We start from the raw sequence: 17,686 nt of genomic DNA on the forward strand, positions 1-17,686 counted from the left end.
CTACAGACAAGTAGCTATTTATGTGGTTTATAAGTGGCTTTTGTGTTTGGGGGGGGGGGGGGGGGTCATGGGATGTTTTTATTTAGATTCTGTGATGGAATGATCCATGAGGATGTTCCTGGCTGGTCATGTGTATTCCAGTCCGATAATCAGCACCAGAATACAAAGATCCAAGAAGAGTAATTTGCACCAATTCAGCCCATCCACCCTCTTCATACCGCGGTGATAGTTGGCAACTCTACGTGTAGGAACAATGAACAGAACGTCTCCACAGATATCCAGGAAACGGTCACGGAATGAAAACGGATCGCTGACATCAGAGAGGTATTCATCCAGGGCAGAAGGGAGCACAGCAGAGCTCAATCCCTACAAATGATAGCAATATCTTATAATCAGAGCAGTGATGTCATAGAAGGAGAATATGAAACTGTAACCCTGACAATGTGCATTAGAAGCTGCAGCAAGTCTTCAAATGTAAAGCGTCTGTATGATCTAAATTATGGACCCTTGGTGGTATCTATACTAAAAGATCTGCAGAAGTGGAGAAGACACACTTTGACGTGGTTAGGCAGGGTAAATGCGCTTAAAATGAGTGTAATTCCCAGGATCATTTATGTTTTACATACCGTACCCATAACACTCCCACAGATATTCTTTAAACAAATAAGAAGGGCTTTTATGACCTTTGTTTGGGGAGATAAACATCCTAGGTTGGCATATGAGATTTTGAGGAGACCAAAACGGGAAGTTGGGGTGGGACTTCCAGATATAGTGTCTTATTGCAGAGCCATGGCCCTGGTTTGTATTATGAATTGGTACCACGACCATGCTAGTAAACTTTGGGTGCCCCTGGAGAAAACACTAGCAGGTAGGAACTTGGCCGGAGCTCCTTGGATTCCGGCTTCCTATAGGGGGTTGTCGGAACATGTATCACCATTGACAAAGACAACATTATCTATCTGGGACAGAATGAACAGTACGGGAAAGTTTGCCCCCCCCCCAATATCCCCCATGATACCATTGGAAGGATTTCCCTGGTTTCCTCCGGGGGAAGAGAAAGGGAGTTTAGATCGCTGGGGAATGGACGGGAAGGGAAACTGTGCTGGAGTGGCCACACAGGGGAAGTTGCTTCTATTGGTAGATTTGGTTCAGATATTGGGGGAAGTATCAATGGCTGAATGGAAATATCGTCAGTTGACGGACCTGTTTAATAAGTGGAAGCATCAGATTAGGCCAGCGAACCCGCTTACTACTTTTGAGGAATGGTGTGTGAACCTATCAGAGCTGGGTCATATGTTGTCTCAAATGTATCGGTTGGTTCTGAGTGCCCAAGGTATGACAATTCCCTATTTCATCCGTGAATGGGAAAGGGAGCTGGGTTATAATTTTACATCAGAACAAGTTAAAAGGCTGATGGGGGCAACACACCATGCTTCAATAAGTTCCCGTATACAAGAGATGTCTTATAAGTTCTTGACTAGATGGTACCGCACACCGGCCCATCTGGCTCAGATATATCCATCTGCAGGTGTTAACTGTTGGAAGGGGTGTAACCAAAGGGGCTCATTTCTTCATTTATGGTGGTCAAAGATTAAAGTATTCTGGGAGGAGATAGCTCCCCGGGTTAAAAGAATGACATTTAGACCTATAGAATTCTCTCCATTACATTTTCTTTTTCATGGGATGCCATCATCTATTAGGTTTTATAAGAGAAGCGTCACTCCACATTTGTTAAATGCAGCCAAAATATTGATACCTAGATTTTGGAAACAGTCCAGATGTCCCACTATAATGCATTGGAAAAGGGAGGTGGAAAAAATAATGGAAGCAGAGAGATGGATACATACGGTTAAGGACCAACAGAATAAATGTAACCACTTCAATACAGGGCATTTTCACCCCCTTCCTGCCCAGGCCAATTTTCAGCTTTCAGCGCTGTCACGCATTGAATGACAATTGCGCGGTCATGCGACATTGTACCCAAATTAAATTTAGATTGTTTCCCCCCCCCCCACAAATAGAGCTTTCTTTTGGTGGTATTTGATCACCTCTGCGTTTTTTATTTTTTGCGCTATAAACAAAAAAAAGAGTGACAGTTTTGAAAAAAAAAACACAATATTTATTACTTTTTGCTATAATAAATATCCCAATTTGTTTTTAAAAAAACTATTTTTTTCCTCAGTTTAGGCCGATACGTATTCTTCTACATATTTTTGGTAAAAAAAATCCCAATAAGCGTATATTGATTGGTTTGCGCAAAAGTTATAGCGTCTACAAAATAGGGGATTGATTTGTCATTTTTATTATTTATTTTCTTTTTTTTACTAGTAATGGCATCGATCTGTGATTTTTATCGTGACTATGACATTGCGGCGGACAGATCGGACACTTTTGGCACTATTTTGGGACCATTCACATTTATATAGCGATCAGTTCTATAAAAATGCACTGATTACTGTATAAATGTCACTGGTAGGGAAGGGGTTAACACTAGGGGGCACTGAAGGGGTTAAATGTGTGTCCTAGGGAGTGATTCTAACTGTGGAGGGAGGGGACTGATGAGGGGAGGAGACCGATCGGTGTTCCTTTGTACAAGGAACATACAATCAGTTCTCCTCTCCCCTGACAGGACGTGGATCTGTGTGTTTACACGTGCAGATCCACGTCCCTGCTCTGTGATGAGCAATCGCGGGTGCCCAGCGAACATTGAGGCCACCTGGCACGCACATCGGGTCCCCAGTGATGCCACGCACGGGCGCACTCTCCACCATCCCGGGAAGCCGAGGATGTCATATGGAGGGATGAAGGGTTTCTGCCGCCGTCATTTTACTATACGGCGGTAGGGAACTGGTTAAAGATACATGGGCAGGACGGCTGTACTACTCCTCTGAAATAGGGGTGGATTAAAAAAAAAAAAAAAGGAGAAACTGCAGCAAGTCAGCAGGAAGAAGTCCAGCATCATTTAGCCCTTTCCTCCCCAGCCTGACTGTCCCTGGCCCGCCCCTTTCATTTAGTGGATTTCAGTTCTTTCATACGTGGAGGTTCATGAAACAGAATAGTTATGTTCTAAAGATTTGAAGCAGTGTACTGCCACATTTAGGCCCCTTTCACACGAACGGATAGAATGGCGCTTTTAGCTGCGGAAAAAAAAGAAAAAGCCGATTTCTACCATATTTCCAAAGCTTCAAGATTACATTCAGTCTTGCTTATTGCAGAATAGAAGAGTTTAGCTGCATGTGGAGTTACACACAGGGAAATGTGTAGCAACAGAAATACAAGTAATAGAAATAATAATAATAAATAACTGTAACAATAATAATAATATTAATAATAAGTAATGAATAATAAATAATAATACTAATACATAATAATAGAAATAATAGATATAAGAAGAAAAAAAAAAAAATTATATATATATATATATATATATATATATATATATATATACATACATATATACACACACACACACATATATATATATATATATATACACACACTGTATATTCAGAAGACAGAAACTGCAAATCAGTATCAAGCTAAAAGAGGAAGTAGAGATAAGATAGAATAAATAAAAAAATAATTCAGAAGGATATACATACAGTAATATATTTATTTGGAGGAAGATTATTGTAAAGGAAGTGGAAGATCTATGAAATACCTATGCAGTGATTTCCTCTAAGTTGTAATTGTAAATGTACAGTATATAAATAAATAAAACACTCAAAAGGGGAAGTTCTGCTTTTCCTCATCCATAAAGACATGGATGAGCGAGTTTGGGGTGGAGGAACTTGACTGGCCTGCACAGAGTCCTGAGCTCAACCCGGTAGAACACCTTTGGGATGAATTACAGCGGAGACTGCAAGCTAGACCTTCTCATCCAGCATCAGTGCCTGACCTCACAAATTTGTTTCTGGAAGAATGGTCAAACATTCCCATAGACACACTCCTAAATCTTCTGGACAGCCTTCCCAGAAGAGTTGAAGCTGCTATAGCTGCAAAGGGTGGGCCAACACAATAATGAACCCTAAGGACTAAGACTGGGATGCCATTAAAGTGGTTGTAAAGGTTCCCGTTTAAAACAAAAAAACAAAAAAAGACAGACATGTCATACTTCCACTGTGCAGTTCGTTTGGCCCCAATCCTCCTGGAGTCCCACGGCGGCTCTCTCGGCTCCTCCCCGCAATAGATAACCCCCTCTGGGAAGCTCTCTCCCGAGGGGGTTACCTTCCGTGTCCATACCCGCCGAGTGTATGACTGGGCTCTGGTGCCCGCGTCATTGAATTTGATTGACAGCAGCGGGAGCCAATGGCTGCGCTGCTATCAATCTATCCAATGAAGAGCCGAGAAGCCGTGGAGAGAGCGACGTGGGATCGCGCCCATGGAAATTCTGGGTTCAGGTAAGTAAAAGGAGGATGCATTAAGGTTAAAAAACACGTAGGTTTATAACCCCTTTAAAGTTCATGTACGTGTAAAGGCAGGCGTCCCAATACTTTTGGTAATACAGTGTATGTGTCAAATAAATACATTCAATTAAGAAACAAATTAAAAATACATTAAAAAAATTAAGAAACAAATTAAAAATAAATTAAATCAAATAAATAAATTGGAAACATAAACTAAATAAAATATTAAAAAATGTTATAGAATTAATTAGAGTTTTGTTTTTTTAAACTTTTATGAACCCCGCCGTAACTTACCAGTATGGGAAGTTTATGGAGCGCCCGCCGTACCAATTCCCTATTCATTCCTTCCGTTATTTCCGTCAGATTGAAAATCTGCCACAAAAGTGGATATATAAATAGTCACACTCAAATCATGTGATATTAGGATATTAACCCCCTCCATGAAGAACCTGAGGCTGGGGGGGGTTGTAGAACAAACTTGTATACATTTTAGGGTGGATTTATAGAAAAAATAATTTGCAGAGCTATTTGTCCTGTGAAACTTCATGTAGATTAATTTTGTGTGAAGGGGCAAACTTGAATGTTATTAGGCTCATGTCTCTCCAGGTCAAATGTTTTTTATCCAGAGGGAAACAGGGAAATACGGCACTATGGCCACTAGGTGGAGCTGATGATTATTGTAAATTCACTGTCTACTCATTGTGAATTGCTTGGAATCGAACAAAACATAGACTGGGAATGATGACTCATTGAGTGCAGATGAGGATGGGGGGGGGGGGTCCTTCCAGAACATTAAGGTGTAAAGTCCAGCTGCATTTTTTTCTTTTAATGGCTCGGGGACGGGCCAGAGCCTCTGTCAGGTTTTTATTGTTCAGAAGGACACATCCCAGAGGAGCTGAGATTTTAGCACTTAATTGTTAAAAGCAATGAAGAGAACATACAGTAATCATTGGACGCATTGGCTCTGGTGAAACGGCTCACGTGAAACAAGAATCTCCGCCAACGGTACCTGCAATGGGAATCAGGGCCGAAGGAGCGCAAAACAAAATGGTAAAGGTGTCCAAATCCATCACTATTTTGATTTGCAATGCAATATCCCCCTTGGATCTAAAATTAAGAAAACACTTGTGTAGGTGGCAGTATTGCCATTAAACTGCCTCTGAAAAGTGATCCCACATGGAGCACTTTTCAGTGGGGTAAACTCTGCCACCGATGTGTATGAGGCCCAATAGAATACATATTGGAAGAACTGCTGTAGTTGAAACAGTGTTCCGTTCACACTTGTGCGACTTGTTGTGCAATTTTGGACACATAAAGTGGCATGACAAGTCTCAGTCCATTGTTTTTAATGGCACCTGTTTGGATCTATGATTGAAAGGGTTCTTACACCACTTTGATGCGACTTGAGTGCCAGAGAATGTAAAATTGCATCAAAGTTGCTCGATTTCCAGTCGCACAAGTGTGAATGGAGCCTTAAACACACAATTCTTGTCTTGTGGAAGCCTCTGTGACATTGTTCTCACTTTCTCTAGGACCTTGTGAATGGCAGGTCCCTGTCTGGGTTATGATTGGCGGGGGATGGGATATGGATGACATTACCTGGGGCAGCATCCATCCAAATTCATGGTTACAGACACCCAGGAGGAGGGGGACTCGGTTGCTCTCCTTGTTGGCCAGGATCTCCTCCACCGGTTTAGGAAGGAAGACACCATCCACGCAGATCGGCAACGGCAGGAATCCCTGAAGAAAGAGAAAGAGGTGGATACTGTGCAGATTCGCACTTCAATAACACACAACTATTGATTACATTGTTACATTTGATTAATCTTTGATAAAGGGGGCGGAGTCACATCCCCTGAAACGCGTTGGTTTATTCATTATCTTGGTTTGATTCTTCACTTCTATGTTCACTCATCCTTCTCACCACCCAAGGTGACCATGGAAGCCCTACAATGTGTAGAACCCACCAACCCAGTATTCAGATCCTCTATATATACACCCCGCCATACTTTTGGATGAGAACAAGAATATAGAATACAGAAACCTCAGGGATCCAGCACCATCCATCAACTTCTCCGAGCAATCATCATCATCTGTCACTGTCTGAGATTTTGGAAAACTTGATTTTGCTGTGAAATTGTCAGTTTTACATTTGCCGCAATTTGGGAAAAATTCTCCTCTCATTTCACCTGTGTGGCAACGCACAGCGAGACCAGCAAGAAGGACACACAAGCAACTGAAGATACCGGCAATAAAGAAGCTTACAGTGCCTTGAGAAAGTAATTATACCCCTTGAAATTTTCCACATTTTGTCATGTTATAGGTGGATGGCCATGTCTTGGTAGATTTGCAGTTGTGCCATACTCTTTCCATTTTCAGATGATAGATTGAACAGTGCACCGTGAGATGTTCAAAGCTTGGGATATTTTTTTATAACCTAACCCTGCTTTAAACTTCTCCACAACTTTATCCCTGGCCTGTCTGGTGTGTTCCTTGGCCTTCATGATGCTGTTTGTGCACAAAGGTTCCCTAACAAACCTCTGAGGGCTTCACAGAACAGCTGTGTTTATACTGAGATTAAATTACACACAGGTGGACTCTATTTACTAGTGAGGTGACTTCTGAAGGCAATTGGTTCCACTAGATTTTAATTAGGGATATCAGAGTAAAGGGGGGTGAATACAAATGCACGCCACACTTTTCACATATTTATTTGTAAAAAAAAATTGAAAACCATTTATCATTTTCCTTCCTCTTCACAATTATGTGCTACTTTGTGTTGGTCTATCACATAAAATCCCAATAAAATACATTTAAGTTTTTAGTTGTGGAAAAATGTGGAAAATTTCAAGGGATATGAATACTTTTTCAAGGCACTGTATATAGAATGCCATCACTTGGTGCACTGGACCTATTATTTAAACACTAACCGCCCACCCATAGTACATTTACTGCAGGTGGGCGGCAGCTACAGGCTAAGCGACATACTGATACGTCACTTAGCACATGCACACTAGAGCGCCACCATCTGATGGATACAGTGGATCATGGTGCTCGGTACCCAGCTGCTGTGAGCAGCATGGGATCGTTATGATCAATCATAGGGATCGAATGATATTATGTAAGCAAATTGTCATGAATGGCTTTCATTCATGAACAGCTTGCTTACTATTGTGATGCTGTGATTGTTCCACAGCTATCACATGGTACCAGGCAATTCATAGTAGCCTTGTGTGTGATAGTTAATAGTAACCAAGCTGTGGTGAATGAAAGCCATTCATGATAGTAAAAGGATTGCTTATAACAGTGGTCATCACTGTTATAAGCAACCACAGTGTAAAAAAAAAATCCCTTTTTTTTCATTTTTTTTTTCATTGTTTGAGATTTTTTAGGCAATACAAGTCCAAATAATTCTTTGAACATTTTAAAGAGAGAGCAACACACATGCCCTCAGTGTTAAAAGTGTAAAATTTGCTATTTATACTTAAGTCCTAAAAAAACTTTTAATTTATTGTCATTTTTTTTAAACGTCAGGAAAAATCCCCAAAGATTTTTAGATCAAATGTGGCTTTTTCTTTTTTTCACTTTTCTAGCTGTATTTTGTTATCTTTAAAGAGACGGTGTGTTTTGTTTTGTTTTTCATTATATTATTCAATATATTGTCCTGCTACATGATTTATAACAAGAAAAAAAAAATGAATTAACAGAAAAACACACTATAAGACCCCTTGCACACTGGGGCGGTTTGCAGGCGGTATTGCGCTAAAAATACCGCCTGCAAACCGCCCCTAAACAGCCTCCGCTGTTTGTTCAGTGTGAAAGCCCGAGGGCTTTCACACTGAAGCGGTGCGCAGGCAGGCAGGACGGTGAAAAAAGTCCTGCAAACCGGTTTTTTGGAGCGGTGAAGGAGCAGTGTACGAGGGATTTTAACCCTTTTTCGGCCGTCAGCGGGGGTTAAAACCGCACCGCTAGCGGCCGAATACCTCTGCAAGAACGACGGTACAGCAGCGCTAAAAATAGCGCTGTTGTACCGCCGACGCCCCCACCGCCCCAGTGTGAAAGGGGCCTTAAGGAGAAGGGGAAAAATACATTTGTGTGTTGTCTCTTTACCAGGAGTCCTGGAGTTTAAAAAAACTCAAAAACAACCTCAGCAAAGGAGAAAGAACGATGCTGAAATAAAATGGGACACAAGATATGCCACGCAGCTCTGAGCCTGTCCTTTATTATGACATACCAGTTTTTCAGTGGCAGACAAGATCTCCTTCTCCGACTTCCGCTTTAGGCACTCCACCACCGAGGACACATCACAGCCAGAGACCTCTGACACCACCTGCAGGGAGGACACACAAACCCCCATCAGAAATCTCATAAAAACTTTAGCAAAAAATAAATAAAAAATTAGTAGAAAAACTGAGAACAAAACTGCTGCTAAAGTGACCCTGTCACGTGTGAAAGATAATAATACAAAAACCAATGTTACTTTATATAGCTCTGACACAGCGAACACCAACCATTCACATCAGTCTCTGCACCAGAGGAGCTTACACTCTAATGTCCCCCCACATTCACACACTATTATTATTATACATTTGTATAGCTCTGACATATACTGCAGTGCTGTACAGAGAACACTGAGCCAGTCCCATCAGTCTCTGCACCAGAGGAGATTCTCCACCAGGTGGTGCTGTTTTGCAAGGTGCTGTTGGCTCACTCAACTTGGATCTCAGCTAGAGGAAACATCAAGTCTGGGACTGTCCTGCAGGCTTCTCCCCCAGCCCCCGTGGAGTGGGTGCGGGGAGATGAAGGTGGAGGCTCTCCAGAGGCACTGAGGCCTACTCCATGTGCTCAAGCTGCAATGGATCCTGGGCCTGTCCCTATGCAAGAGGAATGCTTACCAGTCTTCCAGGATAAAGTGGTGAACATACTTTGCCGCATTGCTAAGGAGGAACAGAAACTTTCTATCATGAAAGAAGATCTCAGGAAAAAGAAATCCCTGCATAGTAAGTCTGGAAACAGTAAGAGGGAAGTATCCAAGCTGAAGTCTCTGGAGGAGGCATTAAAAAAGCAGGAGAAGTTGGTTGCTTCTCTAAAGGAAAGCAGCAGTGTGTTCAGAGAAAAGTATGAGAATGAGGAGAGATTCCAAAAGATGGAGAGTGCCTGTGCCAATACCAGCCAGAGGGTGGATGCCACAGTAATGGCGACAGTATGGATGGGGGGGTAAGGAAGTGGCTTCACATGGTGGCTCCAGTACTACCTCTGTCTCAGAGTCAGTATCTGCCCCCCTCCCCAGCGGCCTGGGTCATCTCGGGAGGAGGTTGAGGAAAATGGCGGATTGCTGCAGGCCATTACAGAAATGGAATCTCCCTTGAGTGGCACCAAGCCATCAGATGAAGATCATGGGAATGCAGGAAAAGCTGGCATGTATCCAGACAGAGAAGTTTCTGCTGGCTGTGAGGAGTCCCACATGGATTAACAGTGCAGAGCAGGAATATTGCATGAACATTGAAACTGCAGAGCAGAAGGACAAAAAAGGACAGTTTGTGGGACTTTATATGAAGCACATTACTAAGTCACATGAACCAATGAAAGTTAGTATGGTTATTTATTACAAAAGGTATACATCCACAAGTACAGTAGTGCTTGTGTATGCAGAGCAGAAGGGCTGTATGAACGCTGAAACAGCTAGTGTTTTTTCTAAACAGAAGACTTTACTTGATGACGGGACTGCAGGTATCTGTGGTACTTCTGGGACTATGGTGAGCGGGACTGTTCTGCTGGAGGGGAGGAGGGAGGATCAAGTGGTGGGTAATTTTACCAAACCAGATTTCAGAGGTTCCTATGCAGCCAGTTAATGTGTCATCTGTCCCAGTTATGAACTATGCTAAGGCTGTGTTGGGACAAAGTCATGCTGCTGGTGGTGGAAGAGAGCAAGTTGTACGACTTTCACCTAACGCACCTTCCATTAAACGTAGGAATGTGGTACAGCTCAGGTGGGTATGAGAGGATATTACACCTATCAGAAGGGTGGTTGTGGATAAGATCCTAGCCATGGGATTTAAGGCAGAGGATATTAATGCGCTTATCGGTCCTGGATCTGTTTTGAGAGCGATTTGAGCATGTATATAGGGGCCAGCCGGACTGGAAGGGGCTTGTCCCCAAAGTTGTCTCACGACAGCCCTTGATTAAGAATGTGACTATCCTGACTAGGAATGAGTCTATACCCCCTGAGGATTTATGAGTCTGGTTGAGAAGGTTTGGTGAAACATTGTGTTCCTAAAACAGATTGTGGATGATAGAGGAATCTGCACTGGTGGGTGGTCAGTGTCAATGAGGTTGAGTGTGTGTGGGAATGAGGTCCAGCATTTGCCCTCCTTTATTGGTAGAGATATGATTACTGTCTTCTACCCTGGTCAGCCTAAGCTGCGCCATAAATGTGAAGTCAAGGGACATTTCAACTCTAATGCCCCGTACACACGGTCGGATTTTCCGATGGACAATGTCCAATCGGAGCGTGTTGTCGGAAATTCCGACCGTGTGTGGGCGCCATCGGACATTTTCCATCGGATTTTCCGACACACAAAGTTGGACAGCAGGAGATAAAATTTTCCGACAACAAAATCCGATCGAGTCAATTCCGACCGTGTGTGGCCTGTTCCGACGCACAAAGTGCCACGCATGCTCAGAAGAAATTCCGACACGGGACAGCTCGTTCTGGTAAACTTAGCGTTCGCAATGGATACAGCACTTTCGGCACGCTGCAATGTAAAAAATGGTTTAATACAGCGCACTCTCTTCTTCTTTATAATGTGACAAGAATTAAGTAGTTTTGCTGCTCATATTCACACACACTTCTCACAAACTTTTATTTGTGTTTTTTTAGTGGGATTCCCTCAATATATTGTTATTAGTTGTCACATCTGACAGTTTTATATTTTTTATGTTTTTTTTATTTTGTTTTTAAGCCTTTTTTTTTCTTTAATGTTTGGATTTTTTCCAAGGCTGATCTTTGTTCAATGTTATTTTTTTTTTTACTCCAGAATATTTTTGTGTGTGTTTTGTGTGGCAAGTTACCCCAACACCATTGATATCTTTTATTATTTAATCTCAAGGAGATTGTTTGTTGTTGGTGTCCCTTGTTCATTTCACATTGTATATTAGAAATGTACCTGAATCCTCACAAACAAACTGTCATTTTTGAAGTAAAACACATAGGAGAGTATAATTCAAAACAAAAATCCTTTATTAAGGGATCAGAACCAAACAAAGAGGGAGGCAACACTGGATCAACAGGAGAAATTAGCGAAGCCTGGGACCCCCACGGCAGACATCAATTCTTCAACATCAAAATTGGTGGCCTGAGGAGTCCATATGTAAGGGAGTGCAGTCTGGTCCGGGATTTGCAGAGATCCGGATAGCAGCAGATGACATCTGTGTCCCCAGGCTGTGGTACCACAAGAGGCTGCATTTTTTGGCCGACCAGACTGGACCCAGGGCAATCACTGTCTGGTCTTCCTTTCACACTTCCTTCCGGGCTGTGGCTGTGCAGTTGGAGATGTGGCAGGAGGAGGAGTAGGACCTGGAGGAGGAGGAGGACTGGGGGGACCTGGAGGAGGACTGGGGGGACCTGGAGGAGGACTGGGAGGACCTGGAGGAGGACTGGGAGGACCTGGAGGAGAGGGAGGAGGAGGAGGACCATCCCAAAGCTGTGTGTGAGGTGTAATTTGGCCCCTCATACCTTTCTCCAGAGCCTCTGATATGAGGGCCTCACACATGGCTTTTTGGCCCTCCTCCATCCTCTGCATTTTATATGCTATGAAGGCAGCAATGTTCTCCTGCCTGGTGTGGGGTGCTCCCAGGACCTCTGTAGCCCTCCAAAAGAATCTGATAGCCGCCTCCTCTAGGGCACTCGTCCTACTGCCACTTTCTCTTTTCAGGGGGGGTGGAGGGACCTGCAGATCAGCCAGCCGGCTCGGCCCGGCCACCTCCTGGCTGAGACTTCCCTGTGTATGAAAAAGGGACATAGTTGTAATGTTTTGCATCATCAATCACAATCCTAAATTAGTACTCCAAACTAACATCTAGTTAACATCATTGATTGGACAAGCAGAAATATTTAGAGGAATGCTATACCTGGCTCAATCTGGGCTCCTCCACATGCGGCCTGGAAGGCCCAGGTTGGGTGTCAGAAGCCTCAGCCAGGGGGGAAGGAAGCGTGGAAGGAAGACTGGAGAGGGATGGCCTGGGTTCAGTCTGGCCTGCCAGAAAGTGCAGCCTGTCGTAGTACAACATCCTGGGGACATAGATGTCATCTGCTGCTCCGGATCTCTGTGAATCCAGGACTTTCTTGCGCTCCCTCAGATATGTGCTCCTCAGGCCACCAATGAAAATCTTTAAATAAGTGATGTCTGCCGTGGGGATCACCTGCTTCACAATTTCACACAATTGCTCCAGTGCTGCCTTCCTCTTTGCTTGGTTCTTGAAATGGGGGTGGGTAATCTCCCATAGACAGGGCAGCTCACTTAGCATATCAATGAATAGTGACATGAAGTCAGTATCTCTCATTAAGATATCCATGTTCACTGCAAGACACAACACAAGACAAAGCCTAATGTCAGACAAAACTCTCCTAATCTTGTTACAATATAGGCCTCAATCTAGAAGCAGTATAGGCACAAGTTTGTCTCTTACCTTCGTTCTTACGATCGGCGCGTCCAATGCTCCTTCCTCCGCTCACAGATCGTACGTAATACGCACGCGTGTTACGCTTTATACACACTGCGCATGCGTGTAACTCCGCCCGCCCCTGACGTTCTTTCTAGTGTATTCCCCGCCCCTTTTCGTTCGGCGCAGTGGGTGAAGAGCATGATGGCAGAGTTACAGCAGGTGCATGCTAATTATAGCAACGAGGAGGAGGAGGAGGAAAGGCCGGATCCAGGCACGTCCCGATCCAGAAGGAGACGTTTTAAGGCCACAAATATGTCGTTTGGGGAGATGTTGGAGATGGTACACATCATGAGGAAGTCCGACTATGACGGAAAATATGGGCCTTACCCCAACCCCAACATCCGAAAGGCAAAAATCATTGGTAAAGTGGTCAGGAGTCTAGAGCGGAATTTCGGGGTACGAAGGTCTAAAGATCAGCTCAGGAAGCGGTGGTCGGACCTGAAGTTGAGAGAGCCAGAGCAGTACCGAAAGATCCGGAGAGTGCTGCAAAAAAGTAAGTAGTTGTGCTGTGTTCCTATTCTTTCTGTCTTTATTACGTTCGTTCTGCTCCATATGCTTTTATTAATTGTAACGTTTAAAAGGGCAACTTTAATGTTCATGGGCCCATTATTCGTTCGTATCAAACATTTTTATTTCGGCCTCTAGAACACCATTGTTTAGGCCATATGCATTTTCACACATTTTTTGGGGCCTACTTGGATGCCAAAGATTTGTTTGTGTAGATGGGTTTGTTACTAGAATGAAATGACAACTAGATTGTGTGTAAAGAGAGGACACTGAGCAGCTGTTTTCACATCTGGACACTGGAGCACTAGTGTGGGACCCCAGAACACCATTTTTATTAGGGGGGCACACAGGTGCTCCAGTGTATACTATAGGGGGGGCTACATCTGTGAAGCTTGTACCAAACATGTAAAGTATTGCAGCTTGACAAAGGGCAATAAAAAAAATATACATCTTGGAACTCGGCTAAAATAGACAATTGTACCCCACTTCCAAGCAATGTTTCCTATTTCTAGTTCTGCCATCAAATATCTGTGTGCTAATTATACCATTTTTGTTTTACATAGGGGAGAAAAGACTCGGAGGACACCCCTCATCCGAGGAGACCACAGACCCCCCACCTATGGAAGAAGGTGAAATACCCCCAAACGAAGAAGAAGAAGAGCAGGAGGAAGAAGAAGACGTGGTGGAGATTGGCACCACAACAGGTGAGTGTCTGCGACCACAGGCTCAGGTAAAAGAGATGGATGGTGGCAGATTTTTGAGACCTTTTTTTTGTTCTTTATCTCTTTTTAGGTGATCGTGATGTGAGGGATCCTGAACGCTTTACTTCAGAAAGTGCCCAGATACTTATCGGGGAGATCATGGGGTGTAATCTCCAATTGCAAAACATTCAGAACCAAATCAGTGATGTTATTAAAAAAAATAATAACATCATTGATGTTTTGGGGCGAATTTAAACCCCACAAAATCACCTGTTTTATTAATGTGGTCCAATCTTCCAAAAATTTTTAAAATGTTTAGAAAAGCCAAATTTGGAGGATGCACACAGTGTGCCAACATGTGCTATCTGCCATCACGGGAGATCAATGGACGCGTTTTGGGGGTGCAACACCTTCCTCAATTATAAAGTCGCATTGAGGAAAGGCTTTCTCCCCCAAAACACGTCCCTTGATCCCCCCTGATGGCAGATAGCACATGTTGCCATTCGTAAATTGGTGTGCATCTTCCAAATTTGGCTTTTCCAGGGGTGATTTCCCCCCATCTGAACGCTAGATCAAACCCAGTTCCTAAATACTGATGTCTGATCTAGCCTTCAGGTTTTACCTAATGTGAACTTTGTAAGTTCAAGTTTTTTGGCTTTCTTGTTGGTTTTACACAGGCCTGTTTTATCTGAAATGGATATTTTGATTTTTCATAATGCTACTGCAAACATTGTTATACAACAAACATGTTGGTTTGTTTTGAAAACCTTTGGTAAATGCGCATGTGATTGTGCAGGTATAAAAAAGTGCCTTACTCAAGAATGTGTGGATTATTGTCTCAACACTACAACACTTTTGGGGTGATGTAATTGTTGTTTTATGCACAAATGGGGGTTATTTCCTAAGGGCAAATCCTCTTTGCACTACAAGTGCAGGTTCAGTGCAGTTGCAAGTGCACTTGTAGTGAAATGTGTTTTTGCATTTAGGAAGTACCAGCCAACACTGTTTTTTATAAGGTTACCCAATCACGACATTTTCTGCACTCAACACATTTCTGTCAGGGTCAGCTAAAACAAACACAAGCAGTAAATGTCCACCAAGAATTTCTTTTGGTTGTTTTTTATTTGAAAAAGGTGTCACAGATTGTCTGGCATATTGATAGCCCCCCTACCCGCAAAGAACTCCAGGTATCGTAACCGGACATCACGGGCATTCAGGGAGGGCAAGCCAGGACGGCCGCTTTCAAGTGCCGTCATTGTTGATGTATTTGGGATTCCGGCCTCAGGCCCAACTGAGCCAGCATAGTTGGCTGAATGTTTTTGTAGAAAATTATGGAGAACACAGCAGGCAAGTATTATATGGTTCAGTTTATACTCCGCCATATGGATGGGTGTCATAAATAATCGGAACCGGCTGGCCAGGATTCCAAATGTGTTCTCCACCACTCTTCGGGCTCTGGCCAGCCGGTAATTAAAAACCCTCTGTTCCGGGGGGAGGGTCCTCATCGGGAATGGCCGCATCAGGTGGTCCCCCAGCGCAAATGCTTCATCAGCAACGAACACAAATGGGAGACCTTCAACATTGTCCTCTGGAGGTGGCAAGTCCAAGCTGCCATTCTGGAGACGCCTGTAGAACTCCGTCTGGGCGATGACTCCACCATCGGACATCCGGCCATTCTTCCCCACGTCCACATACAAGAAGTCGTAATTAGCCGACACCACCGCCAACATCACTATACTATTAAACCCCTTGTAATTATAATAGTACGACCCCGAGTTGGGTGGTGGGACAATGTGGACGTGTTTCCCATCAATTGCCCCTCCGCAGTTAGGAAAGTCCCACCGCTGGGCAAAGTGGGAGGCCACAGTCTGCCATTCCTGTGGCGTGGAAGGAAACTGTTGAGGAAAAAACAATAAACATTACTATTTTTTCACAGAAACCTGGCAAGCAGATTAGACACAAACATTATGGGTCAACCTCCAGATAGCATTTATTAAGGGGAATTTAACAACAACAAAGTATAAGGTACACCTATCATATTCCCCCTCCCCCCCTCATGGGCCATTTCTAACATTATAGGGGGAGGGGGGAACTCTTGGACAGGTAACCCTCTTCACTTCATTGAGAGATGAATGCCTAAATACAGGGTATTACTTGGAACAGCCCCTCCTTAGTTACACTATTGGCAGCCCACTGGACAGGTAAGAAGTGTCATAATACAAAGATATAAATACACACTGTACACATTTGAGCACATTTGGACATTCTGCTATTACCTATCAAGATCATAATAGGATACAAGAACTTTAAACAGTACCATTGGAAAGTATACAGGCAGGCCCTTGCACTACATGCTTTGGGGAATTAATCCATAAATCTGAGCACTAAAGAGATGGGTATAGTGTGTATGGGTTTGGCAAAGTCAGCAGATAGATGATTGAAGATAGAGAATTGGGATCAGTTGACTTAGCAGTTGGGGGAGGGAGGGTTACAAAAAATTTGGGGACACCACAAGAAAAAGCCTCTGCCACTCTGCCTGAATTTAAATCAAAAATAACATTTCAAAACATTTTAGGGGGTGTTTGGGGTAAAGCACTACTATGGAGCTGATAAAATACATTGTTAAGTGACTACATGAGGTGAATATAGGGCAGGAGACACCATGCTGGGGAGGTTATTGAAGGGCAAATATGTATGAAGGACCTAAAATAATAATTACATAAAAATCCAGCATGCATGAGAACAAAGGGGACATTCACAGCATATTACAATCATGGTAATTAGGGAATGAGGGAAGAAATACAATATATTATCAAACATTCAATACAATAAAATGTGATATAAAAGGATAAAAATCTTACCTTCATATACTCCTTCTGCAGGACCTGGATGATGGCAGAACAGGTCTCTGGGATAATGATACCCAGAGCCTGGGGGGAGATGCCTGTCGAGAACTTCAAGTCCTGCAGGCTTCTCCCTGTGGCCAAATACCGCAAGGTAGCGACCAACCTCTGCTCCGGAGTGATGGCTTGCCTCATGCAGGTATCCTGCCTGCTAATATAGGGGGTCAGCGAAGCCAACAAACGGTGAAATACGGGGTCCGTCATCCGGAGAAAGTTCCTGAAATCATCAGGATTATTCTCACGGATCTCACGGAGCAAAGGCATATGACAGAACTGGTCACGCTGAAGCAACCAATTCTTGGTCCATGAACTCCTCCCCACCCTGTTCATGGACTGGACTTGTGTCAAGGTCAGGACCCCAACACCAAGCCCCCGCACAGCACGAACTCTACGAGGAGTACGCATATGAAACATGGCTAGAAAACGGTCGGCTGCTCAGAACGAA

General features: G+C 43.5%; 1 protein-coding gene across 3 annotated transcripts in view; it reads right to left on the reverse strand.

The window, feature by feature from the left end:
• The window catches only part of LOC141127054 (fatty acyl-CoA hydrolase precursor, medium chain-like), a 39,577-nt gene that overhangs the window by 7,253 nt on the left and 14,638 nt on the right, over positions 1-17,686 (reverse strand). For 2 of the 3 annotated variants that reach the window (XM_073613195.1, XM_073613193.1), the window contains 4 exons: positions 8,641-8,736; positions 6,006-6,146; positions 4,701-4,778; positions 219-366 (listed from right to left, as the gene is read on the reverse strand). In XM_073613195.1, the coding sequence (XP_073469296.1) occupies positions 219-366; positions 4,701-4,778; positions 6,006-6,146; positions 8,641-8,736 (463 nt within the window). Of the gene's footprint in view, positions 1-218; positions 367-4,700; positions 4,779-6,005; positions 6,147-8,640; positions 8,737-15,452; positions 16,234-17,686 lie in introns of those variants that run through there. The other variant, XM_073613194.1, reaches the window with a different exon arrangement.

Source organism: Aquarana catesbeiana, linkage group LG02 (genome assembly GCF_042186555.1).
Source record: "Aquarana catesbeiana isolate 2022-GZ linkage group LG02, ASM4218655v1, whole genome shotgun sequence".
Classification (NCBI taxonomy): domain Eukaryota; kingdom Metazoa; phylum Chordata; class Amphibia; order Anura; family Ranidae; genus Aquarana; species Aquarana catesbeiana.